The 24,103-nt window shown below is 41.9% G+C and overlaps 1 protein-coding gene across 10 annotated transcripts in view; it reads right to left on the reverse strand.

Annotated features, from left to right (window-relative positions):
* Nucleotides 1–7,598: 7,598 nt before the first annotated feature.
* Nucleotides 7,599–24,103, reverse strand: part of KIF21A (kinesin family member 21A) — a 152,638-nt gene continuing 136,133 nt past the window's right edge. For all 10 annotated transcript variants that reach the window (XM_030577343.1, XM_030580734.1, XM_030579884.1 and 7 more), the window contains 6 exons: nucleotides 22,503–22,683; nucleotides 20,827–20,991; nucleotides 19,156–19,273; nucleotides 16,747–16,917; nucleotides 13,134–13,333; nucleotides 7,599–8,881 (listed from right to left, as the gene is read on the reverse strand). In XM_030577343.1, the coding sequence (XP_030433203.1) occupies nucleotides 8,788–8,881; nucleotides 13,134–13,333; nucleotides 16,747–16,917; nucleotides 19,156–19,273; nucleotides 20,827–20,991; nucleotides 22,503–22,683 (929 nt within the window). In that variant the 3' untranslated portion in view covers nucleotides 7,599–8,787. The remainder of the gene's footprint in view (nucleotides 8,882–13,133; nucleotides 13,334–16,746; nucleotides 16,918–19,155; nucleotides 19,274–20,826; nucleotides 20,992–22,502; nucleotides 22,684–24,103) is intronic.

The raw sequence follows: 24,103 nt of genomic DNA on the forward strand, positions 1-24,103 counted from the left end.
GAGCCTCATATCGGTGTGTTTTTGGTTGGATCCAGATAAATCTAACAAGGGGAGGCAGTCGAGCTTCCTGTGCATCAACTGGAATCCACCTCTGGGTTCAGGGGTCATACCAGGAAATCTATCCATGCATATTTAATTTTGTCCAGAAAGCTTTTGTGTTCAGTGGTCCCCTTTGTGCTGACTTCCTCCTGTGTTCCAAAATCAGGTCTTACCCCTGGAGTAAGAGAAGCCCCTTCTCTGGTATCCTTGTAAGTAGAAATGAAAACTATTCTGACTTTTTATGCAACCCTGTAGGTCTTCTTGGACTTAATTGCAGCAGAAAGCTAACTTTTTGGCTACTTCTACTGTCAGTCATCTTTACAATCTTCTCCCTGAGCAGGATTCCACAGGATAATTTTGAGGTGCAGAAAAGTACTTTGGAATAGTTCTTTGTTGTCCCAGATGAAACCAAAGACAGTTCCTGGCCATTGATTTATCTGCTAGCTTCATGAAGTCCAAGAGCCATCTGCTCTGAACACAGTAGATATGAGAAAGCACGTGTCTGGAGATGCACATGCATGTATATATACGCATATATAGAAACAACTTTAATTTGGTATGGTTTTGAGGGGTGAAGCTTTCTTGTTCTCCACACCAGGACATAGTGACCATAGAAAAGCATATGGTTGGTTGCCAGTCAAGCTTTAAGGGCTTTGGAAGAAGGTCCAAGGTTATTCCATTCTCACAGTGACTTCTATCTTCCTGTTGGCAGGGTCATTTGGAACAAAAAAAAATGCCCCTCTGATGGAATTAGCATTCCTTTGCCAGGGATGCTAATGCAGCTTCATTCTCAAGGACAAAGGAGAATCTTCAGGTTCTAGTACCCTGCCAGCTTTGTCAGGAGTTTCTTATGACTCCCTAATGCTTTATTTATGTAACCCTTCTGCCCCTCTGAGTTGGCAGCAACAAGGGCTGGGTTCAGTATCTAGGGGTTCTGTTTCAATAATGCAATGCAAAACCAGCTCGAGCCCCCACTCAGTGACCTGGGACAATTACATACCACCCCCTGGGTGCCTCTAGGAGGCAATACTTCCCCTCTCACAAGCATGGAGTCTGAGTGTAGCAAAATCCTTTTAATAAAGGAGGGAAACAATGCGGCATTATGTTGGGGAAACACCACAAACAGGATTTATAACAAACCATGAGCAAAAGACCCATCCCCAAGTAAGTTTAGCAGTATCCTTTTAAGTCCAGCCACCCAAAAGATCACCCCAAAGTCCCAAAAGTCTCATGAGTCCAGCAACCGAAAAATCACCCAATAGTCCAACAACCCAAAAGTCTCTGTCCCTGGTCAGTGCAGCCCCAGAGTTCAAAAGTTTATCTGCAGAGTTTTACCTCCCCCAGCCTGGGTCGAAATAGGTAGGGGAAAGTGGGGCACGCGAGATGTTAAAGGGCATCTTACATGGTCCAAGGCCAACAGCCCCACCTCTCCGTGGGGTTCTGCTGCAGCCTTCACCACGAACTACCAGTCGCTCTGCTCCTCCAGCTGTCCTGTGAGCCAGTCCAGCCATCCCTGCAAACTGCTCAGCTCTGCTCCACTCGCTGTTCCGTGGGCTGCTCCAACTGTCCCACAAACTGCTCCACTCTGCCAGCGGCTTAGCAATATATTTTCAGGCTCCCCCACTAGTTAACACAGCACCCAGTGATCTCAGCTCAGTAATTTTAGCTCTTTAGTGATTTCAGCTCTCAGTGATTTCTGCTTGTCGTAGGAGAGCCCCAGTGCTGGTGCACCATTGGCCCAAAGTGTATTCAGCTCAGCAGTCTCTAGCTAGACTCCTAATAGAATCAAAATTAGCTCTGCTATTCAATAGTGGAGAGGAGGTGGTGCAGTTGGCATTCCAGACCCTCAAAAGGGGCCCATACCATCAGGTACACACAACTGTCCCCAACCTCTCTCAATTCACTGGGTTTTGGAACCCATGTCCCTTGTCTAGCAAGTGCTACTTAGTTGATGGTGAGTCTCTCTGTCATAAAACAGTTCCACTGGCCTTGATTCACATAATTAGGGTAACAACACTTTATTCCTCCTGCTCCAATAACAGAGAAACTGGGGATCCCACAGCTGCCAAAGTGTCCATTTTGGGCTGCTGTGGGCTCACGCTAGGCGGGGTGGGTGTGCTTATGCAAACAAGATCAGCCCCTGAAGTTCTTTTCCACACACAATTCACCACCAGGTGTCAGGGTAGAGCTCATCCTGACTCTGCTTACATTTAAATACAGGGAAATAGTAAGCCCTAATTAGCTTTTGCATCCTAGGCTTTAGATGATGACTCCTTTTTCTCTGGTTGGATCTCAATGATGGACACCATTTTCCTGCTCACGGTTTCCAGCATGTCAGGTGAAAGAACATCTTTATCATCTCTGGCTCACGATTATCACTATCTGAAGCAGAAATTCCTGTTCTTCCAAGGGAGCAGATAGACCTTGTGGAAGGAGATACAGATCTAAATTCCACTGGGCTTCTCTTTTCTTCTTCAGTTTTCGGGGTTGAGTGACTGAACACAAAGGACTGGCCACTTCTTATCCCTTTTCCCTTTGGAGTCTGCCCATCTGAAGGGAGTAAGGAAGGCCTCTTGAGTGCCAATGGTCTGTTGCCAGATTCCTTCCTCAGCTCACCCCCCAGGCCCTGGGCAGAACCCTTGCACTCACCTGGGACTCTGCTTTGCAATGTCCAGGTGTTCCACCACCCAGCCCAGTGGTAAAAAAAGCTCAGTCTCTGCTGTGCCCTAGACAGTCTGCCCCTTCCAGGGCTGTCAATGAGCATAAAAGGAAAGCAAATTATCCAGTGAGTGTGGTAAGACTCTTTAAGAGATGATTCTGGTAAGCTGTGGCCCCAACTAGCCTCACAGGCCAATATGGAGAAATAGTTTCCTCTAAAGGTGGATCAGCAGTAAGCCCTCCCTTCCTTCAGGAAGGGGTCACTAGGCAGCGGTCACCCAACAAATTCCTGCCTTCAGTCAGCCCTCTCTGCAGTAACTATAGACCCAATCTCCTGGCTGGTCTGCCACCGGCTGGCCTGTTTTCCTCTTTTTAAGTTCCTCCCTCCAAATCTGACATCTCTGAAAGGTGTAGCATGATGAGGTCACCTGAGACCATAGTAGCTCATTAACCCTGTGTTGCCCAGGGTGGGATTGATTAACCCCACCACCCCTCTCTCTCTCACACACACACACACACACACACACACACACACACACACACACACACACACACCTTTTCATGATATATATTTGGAAAGTAAAAACGTTCATAAGAGCACTCAAATATTCCCTTTGGGAAGGAGAATTAGAAACAATGCCAGACTCCTTATGCACAAACTCAACCACCCCCATAAGAACTGGGATGGAACTCTGGGCTTTTCCCTTTAGAAACGGGTTGGCCTGAGGGATTCAGGGAAGTTTAGAAATTACTACCCAAAGAGTCCTTTCTAATGGATGAAGGTCCTGTTTGCAGATTACCGAGAGATGAAGAGGACTGACCTATCTTTGTGAAGATATCTGTTGAGGAGTCTTGGCTGGTGGGGAGGCTTCAACGAGCTGCTCAGAATCTGAGCCCCCAACGCTGGCAGCTCAGAGTCTATGCACTGGAAGCAATCATGGTAAAACTCTCTGCTATGGCTCCTTGAGAAAGGAGCAACTCTACCTCTGATTTGCTCCATCCAGTATATGTAACAGGAAGGGAGAAACATGTGAGGGAATGAGCTTGACAAGTGGCCCTGTTTGGGTGAGTAAAAACCCTAAAAAGTTATTTCCTGAAGGGAGGGGGGGGGGAGATTTGCTTGTTAGTGGCCCCCAAGTCAGCTTTAAAAACTAAGACTGCAATGGACAAGGCAGGATTGGTGACACACTGCCATTTCCACTGCTGGAGATAAATCTGGCACAAAGGCAGAAAAGATGTGGCTAGGCCTGAGGGACAAGGCTGAACTGCCTCTCGTATTTTCAGGAAGAGAGATGGGGAAGTCTAGGGGAAAGGAAACAACTTTCTGGATCCTAACTTAACTGCCAGCCCTGCATATCTCACCTGTTGGTCAGAGTCAAGCGAGGCTCTTTCCATCCATGTGTATCAATAAATGTTCCACAGGCCAAACTTAGGTCTTCACTTACACTCTATTCAGCCACGAGTTACAAATTCTGGCCCCCACTGACAAATGTGCAACCCCTTTGCTCTCTGTTGCTTTGCACAGGTGTATTTGAATGCAACACAGTAACAGGGTTGATGAAAGATGTGGACAAACTGGAAAAAGTCCAGAGGAGAGCAACAAAAATGATTAAAGGTCTAGAAAACATGATTATAAGGAAAGATTGAAAAAATTGGGTTTGTTTAATCTAGAGCAGAGAAGATTGACGGGGGACATTGTAACAGTCTTCAAATACATAAAAGGTTGTTACAAGGAGGAGGGTGAAAAATTATTCTCTTTAACTTCTGAGGATAGGACAAGAAGCAATGGAGGTTGCAGCAAGGGAAGTTTAGGTTAAACATTCTGGCTAGTTAAGTGCCAGAACAAATTGCTTAGGGGGGTTGTGGAATCTCCATCATTATCTAACCTGTTCTTAAAAACCTCCAAACACCCGTCAGGAATGGTCTAGTTATTACATAGTCCTGCCTTGAGTGCAGAGGACAGGACTAGATGACCTATTGAGGTTCCTTCCTGTCCTACACTTCTATGACTCTATGCACAAGGTGGAATGAACCCTGCTCATTTCATTTTAGCTATGTTAGTTCAGCTAAAATGCAAAAATAGGCTTGTTTTTAATCCCTAAAGTCAGCCGACATGATTTAATACACAGAATTAGCAAATCTGTCAGTTTACATGGTGTCTTTTCAGACTAGAGCCATACTAATTTATTTGTACACTGAAATTCTTTACAAAATGGGCATTTTGAAAGGACAACTGGCTCCCTGGCAAAATTTCTGACTCTGTAGGTGTTAGAACATTTTAAAAAAATTAATTTCTCTTGCCAGTTTGAAGCACTGAGTCCATAGCTGATTCTGAAAACCAATCCTTGTAAGTCTCGGGTGCTGAAAGGCACATGCAGCTGCTGATTTCCAGACACATTTCTAACTGATTTGGTGCAAATGAGGTAGAAGCAACTTGAAAAACAAAAATAAATAATTCCCTTCTTTCTTGTATGCCTTCCTGTTTTAAAGCCTTAGCTCATTTTTGCTGGTTTGATGGCCTGTTTCTGTGTAAACATCAGTAGAAGCTGGAATTGCAAATCAGCAGTTGAAATTAGTAAGAGCTTTTGCTGCCAACTAGTGGCTTTTTCAAGGTAATTTCCATGGAAATGGATGTTGAAAATAAGCACCTTGAATTATAATTATGAAAACATATACATGTTTTCTCTTTCTGATTCCATCTTTTTTGAGAAACTAGGTTAGCAAATACTGCACTACTAGGCATCCCTGAGGAGGATGAGTGCAACCACATTTTCTCCAGTGTAATAATACTGATAGCTTACATGCTGGGATTATTTGCATGTTTAAAAGGTATATTACATGGCATAGCTAGTCCTGGTGTGCAGAGGCTCCTATGATGTCCCCTCCAACTTTCTCCCTTAGGCTCAAGAGTGAATCAATCTCTAGTATAAGTGGATGCAGTTCCCAGCCTCAGAAGTGGGAGCTGGGCAAACTTATTTTGGGGCTGCCTTCCCTTTCTTAGGTTTCAGATGAGCAAAGCACTTAAGTACATGCTTAACTTTTAGCACGTGAGTCATTCCATTTACTTCAGTGTGACTATTCACGTGCACAGAGTTAGACATACGCCTAGTTGGATCAGGATCTAATTGCAGCACTGTACAGACATCCCAGTCCCTCTTTATCCCCATTGCAGCCATCCCTTGCCTGCATTGGTTTCCAAATCTACTCCCATTTTGTTTTCTCCCTCTACCGTTCTCTCCCATACACAAAATGTCTGATTTCTTCTCCATGTAGCTACTTTGCATTTACAGACACTACATTCAGCTTCTAAAAGCTGCTTATTGCAAAATAGAAATATCATCTGTACTGACCTGCAAACAGAACAGCAAAAAACTGAAGACTCTTGATTCGTTTCATGGTCAGACAGGTAGAATTAGTTCACACAGTATATCCGCCTTTTATAATGGGCAACACTATGACAGTTACAGCAGCATATCTGTAATTTGAGACACTGCAAACATTTTCCAAACATTAGTATCTGGCATGAGATTAACCAAAACACATGCTCTTCTACGCATGTCAGGTAATAGCAGCAAAGAATCCTGTGGCACCTTATACACTAACAGATGTTTTGGAGCATGAGCTTTCGTGGGTGAATACCCGCTTCGTCAGATGCATGTATTCACCACGAAAACTCATGCTCCAAAACGTCTGTTAGTCTATAAGGTGTCACAGGACTCATTGCTACTTTTACAAATCCAGAGTAACACGGCTACCCCTCTGATACATGTCAGGTAATGTTTTTCTACTGGATAAAGATACAGAATGTAAAACAAATTGGTTACTAAAAACTAAAAGTAAACTAAAATTAAAATTGAAGAGCTGGATGCTTTCCTTTAGTCTGCCAGATAGAAGACATCAGAAATCAGTCAGGCCCTGTGGGGTTTCATGGCTCTGCTCCTAGGATCTCCTCACTAGCTGTCCCACTGAGGGGAAACATTAGTCAGACAGCATGAAGGTGACCTATGGTAGCCACTTGGGCCTTCTAGTAATGAATGTGTTCTGCAGATTACATAGTAACTATATAAATCTCACGTCCACCAATCCACACCCCTAACTGGATAGTGGGATTAGAACCCTGAACTTTCAAGCTCCAAAACCACAGGTCTCTAGTACAATTTAAGCTACAGATGAACTCCCGCAGCTGATGGTAGTAGTACCAGATGCCTTCTGCTCTCTGTGGACCAGACACTAGAGGGCACAGTCACTCACACACATAGCTGCCATCTAAGGGTTTTACCATGGGAAGGTGTGATATGGTCCTAAATCTTTCGAGCATGTAACCTTTTGGTAGTCAGAATGAGCACTTAAACTCTCAGTGTAAATGATGCTTCCCAACAACCTGAACAGAACTGTTAACTCGAACAATGCTATTACTTTGGAAGTCTCAACCAGAGTAAATTAAGATTATTAAGTGAGAAGATTTATGAATTTTCATCTACTTTTCAAATTGATTTAATGTGATGGGAACTCAAATTAATGTGATGGGAACTCAAATTAAAAGAAATCTTCAAGGCTTTTGTCTGTTTTGTTGTCCTGTTGTGTAGTGTCTGGAATTTAGATTGTGAGCTCTCTGGGGCGGGGAATGTCTGCTTTGTTACAAGTCTGTACTGTACCTAGCAAAATGGGGCCCAAATCCTTGATGGGTTTCCTAGGTGTTATTGTGAAACACATAATGAATAATAATGGACGATTAGAACAATAAAACAGTACAGAAGTAGAATCTATGGAATATTTTACTCATCAGATCGTTCTATTGCATTAAAAAAAGTAAAACTATTTCATATAAAAATTTGGCCTCAGGAAGTATACTCTAATAATGCATGCTTTACAGACAGAATGGTGAAAAATGCACAGAGAAATAATTCACAGTCACATGTTTATTTAAACATCACCTACATAAGCTACAATTTACAGGCCGATATTTTCTGGGAAAAAAAATAAAATAAAAATCCAAACACTGTTTTTGAATCTACATAAACTTTTAAAACTTGCAGAATTTACAAATTAATATTTGTAGCAGCTGGATAAACTATACATCCTCTTTCAATATTCACACTCTGCAGCATTTTAAAATCCACATAGGCACAAGATAAGATATTCTCTTTTTACAATCCATCTATTTACATAGCTTTTTCCAGTGCCAGTGTTACAGTTCTCTTAGTCACAGCCAAGTTTGCAAAACATAGCGTATCTGAAATATTTTTAGCAGCATATAAAATTAGATAAAAATGAATGACAAATTGCTGTTAAAGAAAATGTGAGATGATTAAAACAAGTTCATAAGAAAAACAGATTAAGATATACGTCTATTATGACATTAAGAATACTGTTCATTACAGAATACAGGCAAAGCACTAATAAAACACAACAATTTAACAGCAATTTAGTTCTAGTCCTGAGCACAGAGTATACACAGCTACACAACTTTGGTCAAAAAGAGTATATGCTAACATTAACACAAATCATATGGCATTCACTGATAGCCAGAAACAGCCATATTAAAAATATCTGTCACACTAACAACTTTCTCAGATATTTTATTCAGTCTACTTTCATAACATCAATATAGGTAGCCTTTTACAACCTCAAACCAAACCTAGTTTAATTAAAGGCTTAGTATGGTATGCATCATTCCCATGTTATCTCAAGATACAAATCAGCTCATCAGAATGTCTGAGAGAGTGAAGTACAATAGAGTATTTTGTTTTGTATTTCAGGTTGCAGGTTTGAGACTGTTATTAGAGCAGATTACTTTCTGATTTGTTTAAATTACAACTGTTATATATGCACACAAATCCAGCCATTAGATATATCAGGGAGACTCAAGTATATTACCAATAGGCTATTTTTAAATACAGTATACAGGGCTAGTGTTCTGAGGATATCAATTCTAGGAGAATACAACACATATTTACCGGTTGGGTTCAGCTGCGTTTTCCAGTTTATTCCAGTTGTCAGTGTTTACCTAGTAAATGCACAGCAAAGTGCACTAAGAATACACAGCATTTTATCACAATATTCATTTGTGCCCATCATTTCAATTCATGTTTAATTACTGGCGATATCTTCATTTGCATCTCCAGTATCAGAGATATGTCCATCTAGCAGGTTGCGAGCTTTCCAGATCCTCACAGTTCGATCACTGTAAAACATTTGTGATATCAAACAGAAAAAGTGAGCAAAAAAGAAAAAAAAACCAAGTTTCTGGAAATGTTTAGCTTGTCAATTTACTCCAAGTTGGTTTTAAATATATGCCTATATACTCGTTCATTAGCCGAATATTTTTGGTAAAAAAGTGACGCCTCAAAGAGCGGGGGTCAGCTTATAAGCAGGTCTACACCAAAATTTGATGATTTTAAAAACTCTATGGAATCACTGAATTGAATAGCTAATACAGGGATCGGCAAAAGACAGTTACCTTTTCCGTAACTGGTGTTCTTCGAGATGTGTTACTCATGTCTATTTCACAATAGGTGTGTGCGCTTGCCACATGCACTGGTGCCGGAAGTTTTTCCACTAGCAGGACCCGTAGGGGGAGCGCCCCAGTGACCCCTGGAGTGGCACCTCCATGGTGCGGTATAAGGGGAGCTGTGCACTCCTCCCACCCTCAATTCCTTCTTGCCAGACAACTCCGACAGAGGGGAAGGAGGGTGGTATGTGGAATAGACGTGAGCAACACATCTCGAAGACCAGTTACGGAAAAGGTAACTGTCTTTTCTTCTTCGAGGGATTGCTCATGTGCATTCCACAATAAGTGATTCCAAGCTATACATGTTGGAGGTGAGTGGGAGTTCACAAGTTCTCAGGACGGAGTACAGCCCTGCTGAACTGGCGTCATCCCCGGTTTGGGAGACAATCGCATAGAGCGAGGTGAACGTGTGAACCGAAGACCACATGGTTGCCCTGCAAATGTCCTGGACAGGGACGTGGGCCAAGAAGGCAGCCGATGAGGCATGCGCCCAAGTCGAGTGCACCTTCACAATTGGTGGCAGGGCAATACCCGCCAGAGCAGAACAGGTATGGATGCACAAAATGATTCAGTTGGAGAGGCACTGAATGAAGATCGACTGACCCCTCGTGCTCAGCCAAGGTGACAAACAGTTGCGAGGACTTCCTGAATGGCTTAGGCTGCTCAAGGTAGAACGGCAAAGCCCTCGGCACATCGAGCGTGGAGGCGGCACTCCTCATGGGATGCGTGCAGTTTGAGGCAGAGAACTGGCAGAAAAAAGGTCCTGACCCATGTGATAGGTGGACACTGCCTTCGGGAGGAACGCAGGTGAAGCTGGATCTTGTCCTTATGAAACACTATGCATGGGGGCTTGGAGGTCAGGTCCCTGAGTTCTGAGACCCTCCTGGCCGAGGTGACCGTGACCAGGAAGGCCACCTTCCATGAGAGGCAGGACCAGGAGCATGCGGCTAGCGGCTCAAATGAGGGCCCTGTGATGGGTCAACACCAGGTTCTGGTCCCACTGCGGAACCGGAGGTCTAGAATATGGGAAAAGATGGTTCAAACCCTTAAGGAACAGGCCAGTCATAGCATGGGAAAATATCGTGTGCCCTTGGTACCAACTGACGGAAGGCCGATATGGCTGCCAGGTGCACCCTGACTGACGAGGGCGCCAGGTCCTGGGCCTTCAGATGGAGGAAGTAAACCAGAATAAGCCGGATAGGGGCAGCTACAGGGGAAACACCTTGGTCTGCCACCAACCTAGAAAATTGGGACCACTTTGCCAAATAAGAGTGGCGAGCGGAGGGCTGTCTACTTTCAAGGAGGACATGCTGAACCTGTTACGAGCATGTCCTTTCCTCACCACCTAGCCACTGAGCAGTCACGCTGTGAGGTGAAGAGCTGCTAGGCTGGGATGGAGGAGGCGGTCCTAGTCCTGAGAGAGCAGGTCTGGGTGGAGCAGCAACGGCCACTGCGGAGCTACCGCCAGGTCCGTGAGGGTCTCGTACCAATGCTACCTGGGCCACACCAAGGCAACGAGGAGGATGCGGGCCTTGTTTGTCTTTTATCTTCTCCAGGACCCTGCTGATTAGAGGGAACGGAGGAAAGGCATAGAGAAGCCGGCCTGACCAGGCCAAGACAAAGGCATCGGAGACAGCACCCCTCTCCAGGTCTCCCCTGGAGCAGAACTGGGGGCATCGCTGGTCCTGCCGGGTAGTGACTAGATCCACCTGGGGAGTTCTCCACCTTCAGAAGAGCCGGTGGGCCACGTCCCAGTGGAGGGACCACTCAGTTGCGAGGAAAAGTCCCTGTTCAAGTGATCTGCCCTCACGTTCCGGGCACCCAGCAGGTGGAAGGCCTTCAGGCAGATGTCATGGACTATACAGAAATCCCACAGCCTGAGGGCTTCGTGGCAGAGGGCCAAGGATCAGGCCCCGCCTTGCTTGTTGAAATAGAACATCAAGGCCATGTTGTCCGTGAGGACCTTGACTACCTTGCCCTCCACATGCAAGCGGAAAGCCATACACGCCAGCTGCATCGCCCTGAGCTCCTTGACGTTTATATGTTGGGTCAGGTCTTGAGCCGACCACAGGCCTTGGGTCTGAAAGTTCACCGCATGGGCCCCCCAACCCAGGGAGGTGATCACAGAGTCCGGCACGGTGAGGACTTTGTCCATCCTGTCCATGGCCTGGGAGAACATCGAGGCCAACCAGAGCTGGAGGGGCCTTATCCTGAGTCTGGCATGAAGGGCCACGTACATGCACTCCAACATGTGACCCAAAGGCTGCAGGCAAGCCCTGGCTGTTGTCACTAGGAACCTTGTGACCAAGTCAATGAGACCTTTCAGGGTCTGGAATTTATCTGGAGGGAGAGAGGCCCTGGCCAACATTGTGTCCAGGAGCATCACGATAAACTGTATGCGCTGGACCGGGACTAATGTGGACCTGGTGTTGTTTACCCATAGGTCCAACCTAAGTAAACAAAGTGTCCCGGCCCACCAGTGGCTTACCCTGATGGGCTGGGATAGCAACTGATGGGACATTTTTTTGGGGGGTGAGGGAGAGGATGGGGTCAGGTTTACTTCCGTGCCTGTGTACGCTCAAGCTAAACAAACCATCTCCGCCCACCAGTGGCTTATCCTGATGGCCTGGGAGCCAAAGTTTGCCGACCCCTGAATTATAGGGTTAGCTTATGAATGGGTCATAAAAAGTTTCCATTTTTACTTATCCATCTTGGGGGGAGTCGGCTTATAAACGAACCAGCTTATGATGAAGTATTTATGATAACTGTTTTCTTACCTCACATACCATATCCTCGGCATATATACATTTCTTATATTCCTGTCTTTATAAAAGGCTGGGATCAGCTGGCAAGGCTCTAAACTCTGGAACTTATGCCCTCCCTTGACCTGAAATAGCCCAACTTTGGTGACTGTGATATTTGTTTGACTGGGCTTTTGCCAAAGCTAAGGTTTTGCTTCCCACAATGATGAAGAAAGGAGTATCTGCAGGTGCCTGGCTGCCTGCTGGAATTATTAACACTGCCAGGATTTTATCATGTTATTAATGAGGCATAAGGGTAACTAGAGCCTGGGACAGTCTTATTTTTAATTATTTAAAATCTAAGCACACAGACAACAGATTTATGTATGATAAATGTACATAACCAACATTTTCAAACACAAATACATATGAAACACCTACACCCATATTTAGGCACCTAAATATAAGTGGCCTGACTTTTATAAACGCAGACCTCTCGCAGCTCCCAATCAATGAGCTGTGGCCGCTCAGTATTTCTTAAAGCTGGGTGCCTCAATAAATAACAATTTTGGCCTTGGCAGGCCCTGTGCTCACCTTAGTTACTGTCCACCTAGGCTCTGATGCAGATGCCTGCATTTTCTCTAGACACTTTTCTTGTTTATAGTGTCTCCAGTATGTTTGATTTTTCCACAAGAGTAAGGGAATTATTCCATTTATATTGCTTCTACCTAAACATGCCTATCTTTCTATCTTGGGCTCTCAGATACTGGGAGTGCAATGGGAAGATCTGACCCTTTGTCACTAATCATCAACATTTCTCACTTCTACCTAATAATGCATTCCTCCCTAGAGTATTCACATTAAGACATGAAAGGAGGACAGTAAGAAGTTACCATATTCAGAGTTTCTGCTTAGCACATATATTGTGTATTTGTGTTACAAAAGCATGACATTTTGGGTTGTCTCCTGGTCTATGAGAATTTTCTGATGCCATATTCTAGCAGTGGACGGCCTGAGATCTCCATAGCATATTACAGTCTGTAAGCAATTTGAAGCATGGACCTAGCTTCGAAGTGACTAGCACACTTGTGAGTGCTTTGAATTAATTTGTTTGTGCAGAATTTGAGTTACACATGAAGAAAGAGAAAGCAGCATGTATGGAAAACATTAGAACACAAACTCACTCTGCTGCTGTAAAAATGTGGCTGGAGTTGGTGCAGATAGCATTTATAGGACTGTCATGTCCCCGCATCTCTCCTACTGGTGTGAATGTATCCACATTCCAGAGCTTTAGAATACCTCCTCTACAGCCACTGAGAAGAACAGAGGAGCCAGGCACCAGTCCAAGAGCACACACCCAGTCCTTGTGTGCATTAGGAACTTGCTGAAAAACAAATGATACACAAATCACACTACAAGGCAGAATGGGCACAGGAATGAGCACAGGTTTAGGCATCAGGAAGTTCTGAGTTCTAATCCCAGTTTCCCAGATCTGCAACAGACTAGCTATGTGGTACGTCACAACTTCTCTGCTTCACTTTCTCTTTCTGTAAAACAGGGATAAAGCTTTTCTATCACAACGGCTTTTATATAACAACATTAATCAGCATTTGTACCTAATTTTGAATGTGTGAAATGCAAAGTGTTATTGCAGAACAGAAATAAAATCCCTTATGCACAGTACTGACTCTGATATCTACCTGCTCAGTCCATACATGTTGCATTTCAAGAGACTAAAGTTGTAGATACAGAATAATTGTATATTTCAACATTCAGGTTCTGTATTTTACTGATAAGCATATAAAACAAATTGTGGGACTGTAGAAAAATTTCAGACTAAAGAAAATGAACCCTAAAGATGCAAATGTGTAAGATGCTTACCAGCTGTATAGAAATAGTTAAGGAACTGTGAAACTGTCTAAAGCTTGTTCCCTTCTCCCTCCTACGTATTAGAAATAGATTTGAGGAACATCCATTAAAAACATATTCTTCCTTTACTGAGGCAAGACATTGCTGATTCAGAAAGCAAAATGTTACCCAAACAGGATGCCAATAACATTCATTTGAGATCAAGAGCCGTGAGCTAATGGCCCAAGCCTGCTCCCATTGACTTCAATGGGAACAGGCTTGGGCAATAACTTCCAACATAATTACATTTTAGAGCAACTTTAGCTTTGGCTTCTGACTCCACTTTTCTCCCCCTCTGGAATAGTCATGCCCAAAGCAGTCAAGAGCAGAGCTAAAACATGTAGTACACAATGAGAACACATACAACATTACAAACCAGAGTATTTTTATTGCCAGAAAAGGTTATATGCCATCAGGTTATAAAATTATTGCTAAACTTATTTGCAGAGCTCCCAAGTGGCTGAGACATTAGGTAGAGCAAAAAAAATAAATAAAAGACTCCACCAAAAAACCTGAAAGCATAAGTAAGTTCTGATATTAAGTGTCCCGCCTCCCCTAGTGATCTCAGAATTGGAAGTCCTGGCATTCAGTGATATTTACCTTCTATCTTACAACACTGCTCTCTAAAATGTCTCCAATTGTTTTCTAAATATATTCAGGCATTGAAAAAGCAACATCAATTCTTTTCATTTCTTACTTTAAAATTCAGTACAACTGTGTCACTCAATCCAATCCCTTTTGGGTTGCTCACATTTGCAGATAAACACATGACATATTCTGAAGCAGTATTTGTGGGAAAAAATAGAAGCTAAGGTTAACCATTTTTGAGCTCTGTCATGCTCTTCTGAATTTAACAATCAAATTACAAAGATAACAGGATATGTACTAAAATCAACAAAATACACATCCTCTATGAGAAAGCATAAAATATATTGCCTGTGGTATACTGGAATACATCCAGTTCATTATACAGTAAATCACTATAGTATAGAGAAGAGTGCACTCTACATACTGTTACAAATATTAACGTAATTATATATGTGAATATATCAGTGCAAAGTTCACATTACACAATATTTTAATGAGTCTGGAAATGCAAAAGTTATGATTCTCACAACATTAATTTGATCACATTATGCATATAATATTTTTGTTCCTATTCTACCCATTTTTGTTGTTAAATGTGTAGCTTAATATATTTTTTATTTATATGGTCAAATGTATGCTATAAAATATATGGATGTATATACGTACGAACATGGCTGATTAAACGTTACTGTGGGAATCTGAATTTCTGTACTTTAACTCATAAGGTTAAAGTACTCATAAGGTTGCATAACATAGGAAAATAGGAATTGCCATTCCAGATCTGACCAGTAGTTTCAGAGAAAGGCACAAAAAAACATACAAGACAATTATAAAATAACCTGCCCACCCAAGAAGTTTCTTCTTAACCTTATCAGTTAGTGGGTCTCTTATGCCCTGAAGGAATAACTTCTGTTTATTTTAATCCTTATTGATGTAACTGTGGATGTTTTCGTTACATCCAAATACTTTTTCAAGAATTGCTAAGCTCTGCTAAGCACTTAGCATGAATGATAACTCGTGGCAATCAGTTCCACAGATGAATTGTGCACAGTGTAAAATAAGCATTTTTTTTTAAATCAGATTTACTGCTTTTCACATCTTCTTTAGTTTTGACTTGCCTAAATAATTTTGTCTCTTGTCTCAAGGACTCCCTCAAGCCCTGCCATAGGGGCAGAGTCTTGTGGAGCTGCAGCCCATACAGCAGCCCAGGGAGGTTCAGACAGGCCTCCAGTAATGTCAGTGGCTTCTGCAGCCCCTGAAGCAGCCTAGAATCAGGAGGTCGCAAAAGGTGACTTAAAGCTGCCTTAGCCCCGAGGCTCTCAGTTATGTGCTGCAGAACAGAACCTCACTCAAAATGTTTTAAATAAAAGGTCTGTCAAAAGAATGTGCTGTATGTCATAGGGGAAAAAAACCAAACCAAACCAAGATGTTGTTAGGCTCTGCTCAGAGGTTAATTTTTCCAATGACTTTTAAAACTATTGTCCAAGCAACGTTTTTTTAGTTTGATTGTGGAGATATTCCAGACTGAAAATCACTTAAGACACACTTTAAAGTTCTATTGTTCTTATCCTCAATAAATAAATGACAATTTTTTTTTAGAGTGAGAAACATTTTTTTTTCTAGAAGCATGGATCTAAAGAAATGTTTTGAAACATTGTAGCTATAATTTTACACACACACACACACACACACACACACACACACACACACACACACACACGTCTTTTCAGTTGAGACCGCGAAAGAAAACATTTCAGACAAAAAGAATGTTTTTGGAAGTTGTAAGTAAAACAAAGGATATATAGTGAAAATGCTCTGAAATCCGATTTGTAACAATTGTTACTTAGGAAACAGTAAAAAATTTGTTCATTAATTACTCCTCAATTCAATATTCTCCACACTGTCCACAATACTGATGTTAATAAACCAATTCAGAGCGCAAGAAGGTTAAGATGAATATTCCATGAGGATGTGATTTCATGTATTTATAACAATGCTCTTGAAGCTAACCAATTAACGTAAATGTTCTGTGCTATACTAACGGAGTACAAACCACTTCACTGTCAGTCTTCTGACATTCCACTTCAGCTACAGAGGAAAGCAATGGTGTTCCTAGTAAAAAGAGCAGCTTTACATGTCCAGTTTATTTGACCAATATGCTTACCTAACGAATTAAAAACAGCAGCAGCAAAGTAGGTAATGACAGGCTGAGCACAAATCGAGTGTTCATTTATAAAGTATGAAATACACACAAAAGTACTACAGCAAAATTATCAGATCATCCACCTGATTTTACATTACCTGAAGCAGGTCTTTTTGAGCTAAATCCCATTTCTTTATTCCATTATCTCTGGACCCACTAAAAAGGGTGTCTCCAATGATAGTAAGTGCTTCAATCCCATCATAATGAGGTGGTTCAAAATTGTGTGTTGGACTAACAGTTCCAAGGGCCCCTTCAGTTACATCAAACATCTAGAACAAGAACAGCAATAAATATTCAGACATGCTATCTACTCTTGGCAGGCAATTAACAAAATAAATCAGAGAACTCATTTCACCTCTACCATGTAGCTATCTTGAATTTATTCAGGGATAATGTAATATAAGCTCAGGTTTAGCAGAACTCGAGTTAGCAGATCCTGAGTTTGCTAACCTAGGGCTTGAGCATCTACGCTCATTTTGTAATTCCAGGTTAGGAATTGTTGGGGTTCCAACACCTACCTTGAAAGTTGGACTCATGCGGGCCTGAGTTCAACCACCCATAACCCAGTTTTAGTGCCCTCCAAAATGTGCCTGCTCTAGCCCTTTGTTTGTGGTGCTGTGTGGGAAACTTGGGACTGTCCACCAAACTTGACTGTCCATAGGACAAAGAAAGTCAGCTTGTTGGTTTGAGGAATCCCTTTGGTGGACTTCCAGAGCACGAGTCCAGTGAGACTGTGTCTAAACTGCAAAGCAATAGGGCTTGAACCATGGGTCCCAGCTTGACTCAGGCTCAGCACCTCCACTCCCATGGGATCTGTGGTGACTCTTGAGCCAAACCTTCAGTTGGCATCATTTGTGTGTATACAGGAGGGGTTAGCCTTGAGCCTGAGTTTGAATCTGGGCTGGCACTGCAGTGTAGACAAACCCACCATGAATGATTTATAGGGGAACACTTGGGAAAGAGCTGGAGAGTTTAATTCCTTACAGGCAAGACCCAGAATACTGTGGAGCACATAAATTATGTGGCAGAGCCCCACTCAATTAATGCAGCAGAGCTTCACTGAATTCACTGCAAGTGGGAATTATTCAGAAGTGCTAACTCACTAGGCGATCAATGCATAATCTTCTAATTGTATTATAAAAATGTGTCCAAATACCAATAACCAATGCCCAATATTTATTTGCTCTGTAGCAGAGGAACATCTCTCCTCTCATCTCAGCCTTACTATCTTCGCAGACAGCCCGTTAGTAATTTCTTACTGCTCAGGGAAGGAGTGTGCAGCAGCAAGAGGAGCATAAGGGTGGAAGCATTGTCTTGTAGTTGAGAGGTGGATAGTTGTAGGAAGAGGTGGTAATTTCCAGAAAATTTTGCTTCTATAAGTGTTCTGTCCCTGTAAGTATTGATGTCTCCTCTGGGCCACATATACCTTTCTTCTTCCCAGTCCTCTGAGAACGGGGTTGCAGAATGCAGGCTCTTCAAACAACAGACCATTAGCTCCATTCAAATAACCTTTGTGTCATGCAGCTTTGTTACCTTAATAGCACTTTACAATAAATAAACTTGACAATAAGAAAAACTGATTATTTGGCAATGTAAAAAATAAAATAAAATTTAAGAAAGCTTAAATGAATTAAAGGTTTGTTTTTTAAAAAAATTCATTATGCATGGCATTCAATTAGAAATTCAGATGTATCTGTCACAGAAAGATATGGAAGGTTAATTTTATCTAAAGATTACATTCACTTCAGTGGTATATTCTGCTCTTAGTATTTTAATACACATCAAACCACTCAAATAAATTAAGTTTACATCCCATATTTTAGAATCTCCCTTCAAGAGTATGACTATATCTTTCCCACTAAATTAAGTGGGATTTGCCTGCTGGCCTTTTTCCAACTTAATTTGACAACATATTACAATACAAATACAATGACATCAAAAGGAAGCTATTTGGGTGGCAAAGTCAGGCACTCAAAATTTAGAAAACACTAGAATTAAGGTAGCCTGCATTGTCTGGGTGTGCATAATGTACAGTATTTAACTACATGACCACATGCTATTTTCTCCTCAGGATCCCTTCATCATTCAGTGCATCAGGAAGAGAGCTCCTGATTTAACTTCTGTACACAGTTCAATATTTTGTGTATATCTATTATGTCACTACTTATTCATCTTCTCACTTTTGATATTGCCCTAATATTTTAATTTCTCTTTATATGGAAAACTTTCTCAGAATCTAAAAATTGCTGTTGCCCTTCATCAGACTGTTTCTGTTATATACTTTTTGAGATGGGGCCATTGTTAGATGGAAGTGCTATAAAATTGGTATTATTAATAAACATATTCATATGCATTACATGATATACGATTTTCCATGTGGGCAGCCATTTTTGGGGATGTTGGGAGAGGAAGGTAGAAAATTGAAGTGACACTAATCCTAAACCCTGCCCCTACCAGTCAAGTGAAAATACAATAAAGGAGAAAATGTTAATACTAAGATGTATTACCTTTATATAGTGATCCTTTGAGCCAGTGATGATAAGATCTTGTCCATTGGAAATGCGGTCTACAGTAAGGCACATGACAGGGCCTAGGTGACCAGTTAACTTTCCTGTAGACTGGAATCTTTAAGAATAAGAAAAGGAGTGAATGCGAGGCGAGGGTAATGTGATGAAGAATATTCTTAATTTTTAACCAGCTTTAAACCTGGATGTAGAGAGTCTGCAGCTCTGTTTTCAAAAGCATGACACCCTGTGGGGATTTGGGGGTTTATTACTTCCATTGGATATGCTGAAAAACATGATCTATTTATACAGTTTTATAGCACAGACAGTCAGTTTCTGGCCAAATTCTGCCTTTTTGCTCTTTTCTTCACAAGTTTTCCAGATATCTGCTCCACCTTTCCACTCCCACCACACTGGAAATTTACCCAATAAACATGCCCAATCATGTTTAAATAAATACATGCTTAACTTGTCTGAAAATCTACTTTTATGTCAGATAATTCTAACTACAGGCAATTATCTCCACATTAGCTAGTCTTTGCATTCTGACTATTTCTGTATGTCTGTATTCTGATTTGCATAACCGCTGTCTCGTTATTTTCAATTACCATATATTATATAAATCCAGCTGCTCTCACTGGGTGATAGCCACTATTAGTTTGAATGCTGGCAATAGCAAAATCATTTTTCAGTAACTACCTTAAATATGCAAGTCTCTGTACCCTAGTGGGCTACTCTAATCTGTCTTTTCACTTGTGCCATTTTCAAACTGCTTACTTCTGACTCATTTCGACTGAACAGAAAATGACTCTTCTTTCCACTGCAGCTGCTATATATAGGCCTGATCCTGCAGATTCTCACAACCAGGCAAAGTGCGTGCTATGGCTCTGATCCTACAGTGAGCTCCTCAGAGAGCACCATTCACTTAAAAAGGGTGCTACCTACACATAACTCACTGGAGGACTGGGGCATGAGTGAGTATTTGAGCATTAAGGGTTGGCAGTATCATGCTATATGTGTTTGTTTTGAGTTGTATTTCAGAAATGAACTGGGGTTGTGTGGGGCTGGAATTATCTCAGTGCATACACAGTGACCATTATTCTGAGGGGAAGGCTTTGCTGACCTGGGGGTACTAGGGAAGAGAGATGCAAGGAATGCGGAAAATGAGGCAAAAGGTTTTTAAACCCATTTCCACAATCTCACAGCCTCATTTTCTTTGCTTCTATGGTTTCCTCCCCTCTATCACATAAATTTTAGTTTGCTGACCTGTAGGGAGGCAGGAATGGGGAGAAGAGAAAGGAGATAAGGAACGAAGAAGGAAAGCAGGGGGAAATGACTGGGAAGTTAAGAAAGTCCAGTGAATAAGGTTGTATGCTTTTCATTTAAAATTAACTTTTCAACTTTTCGGTTTTTATTCTTTTCCACTCATTTAAAAAGTCAATTTTTAATTCAAAGACTCAGCCTACTAGTAATTAAGCAATAGCTTCTGAGTGTGTTGTATTGGGTCAGTAATAACCATAGTGTGAACTAATTAATCCCTTGGACTTTGACCTATGAGCTTGTTCAGCCCAAGACATTGATATTGCCTCACGAACAGGAAGCATCCTGGTGCCACCTTTGTCATATATTCTGGTAAATATCTAGAGAATATTATATTTTGCCTAAGTTATGTACCTTTTAAGGTCCCACATTCTCACTGCATTTCCAGAAGCTGCATAGAGGAAAGTGCCTGTTGGATTTAGTGCAATTTGGTTGATCTGGTTTTCTCCAGCAGGAATAGTTACTGTTCTGTTAGTGCTTCCAGAACAACCATCACCCGACATGACCTGGCCTGAAGACCTGGATATTGCCAAAAAGAGACTGTTACATTTTGTTTAAAAATACGCATGCTTATTTGAATGGAGAAGAACTACACACCTATTTTGAACGCTGAATAATATAGGCAAATCCACAGAAACACTCTATATGTGGATTTAAAAAATTTGAAGTTTCCACATATTATAAATAAATATTACTGAGTCTGCAACCATAAAGAGGCTGGCACCAGCAAGCTATGCAGTTGTACTACATTGACCTGTGACTGGGATCTCAAACTAGGCAGGATCAGCCTGATAAGTACTTGGATGGGAGACTTTCAGGAAAAAGCCCAGGTGCTGATTATTCAGGAGGTGACATTCTTCTCTCTAATACATGCTGGCTGACTGCCTGTTGATTCATCCTCAGCACAACAATAGGGTCATGGTGCCATTGGAAATGCCAACTTCCTGATCAACTGAGATATAAGATTCAGTGGCATATTTTTGCAAGAGTAGAGATGTTAACCCTGATATTCTGGCCAAATTCTAGCTTAGATAAGTACATTCTGCTCACTACATTTCTGTTGTTTCAACTGGCTAAATTGATTTCTCTTCCTAAAAACTGTTGTGTATTTATACTGACAAAAAATGACTGCTGTGTTGCACCAAACAGGTGGTTGCAATGGAGTGGTGGATAATGTGATAAACAGTACATATAGACAACAGCAACAAAAGGGGTTACCTTAACCCTGTAGTGATACTATAAGAGAGGCCTCAGATCAAAGTTTGCTGAGCTGATAGTTTCATGGTAGCTGCAGTTCTTGGTAGCTGCCTCCTTTGCTCCTCCCATAAGCAACCCAGCAACTCCTATTCCTCTTCCAAACCCTTCCCCTTGCTCTCTCCCCAGAACTCATACAATCCCCTTCCTAGTTTGTCAAACACATATCCCACCTCTATTTCTACATCCCAACTAGCCAGCACTAGGATGCAATCTCAAGTGAGATGCTAGTATTTTTAAGTTCACTCAGAAAAGGGGGTCCCTTCAAATATTAGCTCTGGCTTTTGAATGATAAGTGTTTTTAAACTAGCCTTAATATAGAATCCTCACCTTAAACTCTTGTATTTAAAGATAAGGTAGAGAAAGATTCAAGTTTGATTAGGGTTCGAAGTATCCCCATAAAACCCCCCTCCCATACCTTTAAAACTGAATAGAACTATCGTGTAAAGACTCAACTCACTCAACCAAGACCAAAATGCCATCTGAGGGCTGAAAAAACCCTGAAGTTAAAGGCAAAGCTGTTTTTTCTCAGTGGAACACAGAAAAAGAAAAACCTCACAACACTTTCCTTTTCCCTAGACACTGTGAATCTACCCCTAAAGTCCAGGTTTAAAGTCAGTGGGAGTCTGTTCAGGGAGTTTGAACCCTTACATTGGTTTCTTTGCAGTCCATACATAAAATATGATCTTTACACCTTCTCTTATTAAGACTAATGAAATTTTATTTAAAATTAAGAATCATTCAGCTCTCTGCCATTTGAGATTTAAGTCACTTACGTCAATGTCCGAATACACTTGGCAGAATCGCGGATATCCCACACTTTAATATAAGATGTTGAAATTGTGAAGACCAGGCTAGTATAGTTGCAATATTTCACAGATACAACATTGTTAGGATGACTTCCGAGAGACATAATCTCCTGTCCAGTTACCAGATTCCATACTTTACAAGTGCGATCTAAAAAAGATACACAGAAGAGAAAATGTGTATATTTTTCTCCATATAAAAATGTATAGTTATGTTTATATATCATAGAATATCAGGGTTGGAAAGGACCTCAGGAGGTCATCTAGTCCAACCCCCTGCTCAAAGCAGGACCAATTCCCAACTAAATCATCCCAGCCAAGGCTTTGTCAAGCCTGACCTTAAAAACCTCTAAGGAAGGAGATTCCACCACCTCCCTAGGTAACCCATTCCAGTGCTTCACCACTCTCCGAGTGGACAAGTTTTTCCTAAGATCCAGCCTAAATCTTCCCCACTGCAACTTGAGATCATTACTCCTTGTTCTGTCTTCTGGTACCACTGAGAACAGTCTAGATCCATCCTCTCTGGAACCCCCTTTCAGGTAGTTGAAAGCAACTATCAAATCCCCCCTTGTTCTTCTCTTCTGCAAGCTAAACAATCCCAGTTCCCTCCGCCTCTCCTCATAAGTCATGTGCTCCAGCCCCCTAATCATTTTTGTTGCCTTCCGCTTGACTCTTTCCAATTTTTCCACATCCTTCTTGTAGTGTGGGGCCCACAACTGGACACAGTATATCACTCCCTGCAGCATTTTAGGTTCATCATAAATGATTGAATTCAATATATCCCAACCACCATGGAGATGTGGACAACTCCATGGTGCAGCAAAACTACATCCAGTTTATAATAAAATATGCTCCTTATTAACATACCAGCTCGCAAGAGCATTTCACACCCAATGTACAAAAGCCTCATAATCAGTCCTTGGTCTGTCCCTCCACAGGAAAAATGTAAGACGACAGGTGGAAGTTGCAGAATATCCTGACGATCACAAAATTTGGGCTATGGAACATCATAGGGCCACCTCATCAAGAACACACTGCAGCAGGGGGCTGAAAGCCTGAGCACTACAGATGACCTTGACTGGCAAGTTAACATATGAGGAGAGAGGCATTCTCTCTGGAAGTCACATCCCAAACTATTCAGCGCTTCAGTCACCTCTGAAAATCCCAGTCCAAGTGGGTAAAATGCCCAGGTCCAGTTTCAATGAGATTTAAGTACCTACGGCCTTGTCCACACACAAAAGATATACTGCTTTATCTGCTCTGGTGTAGTTAAAATGGTACAGCCCTCTAGGGTGGATGCAGTTATACCAGTATAGCTTAGGCCTGGTCTGCACTACGATTTTAGGTCGAATTTAGCAGCATTACTTCGATTTAAGCCTGGACCCATCCACACGAGGAAGCCCTTTTCTTTTTTGTTTCTTTTTCTTTTTTTTTCTTTTTCTTTTTCTTTTTTTTGACTAAAAGAGCTCTTTAAATCGATTTCTTTACTCCATCTCTGACGAGGCGATTAGTGCTGAAATCGGCCTTGCCGGGTCGAATTTGGGGTAGTGTGGATGCAATTTGATGGTATT

The sequence above is a fragment of the Gopherus evgoodei genome, chromosome 1, assembly GCF_007399415.2.
Source record: "Gopherus evgoodei ecotype Sinaloan lineage chromosome 1, rGopEvg1_v1.p, whole genome shotgun sequence".
Taxonomy (NCBI): Eukaryota; Metazoa; Chordata; order Testudines; family Testudinidae; genus Gopherus; species Gopherus evgoodei.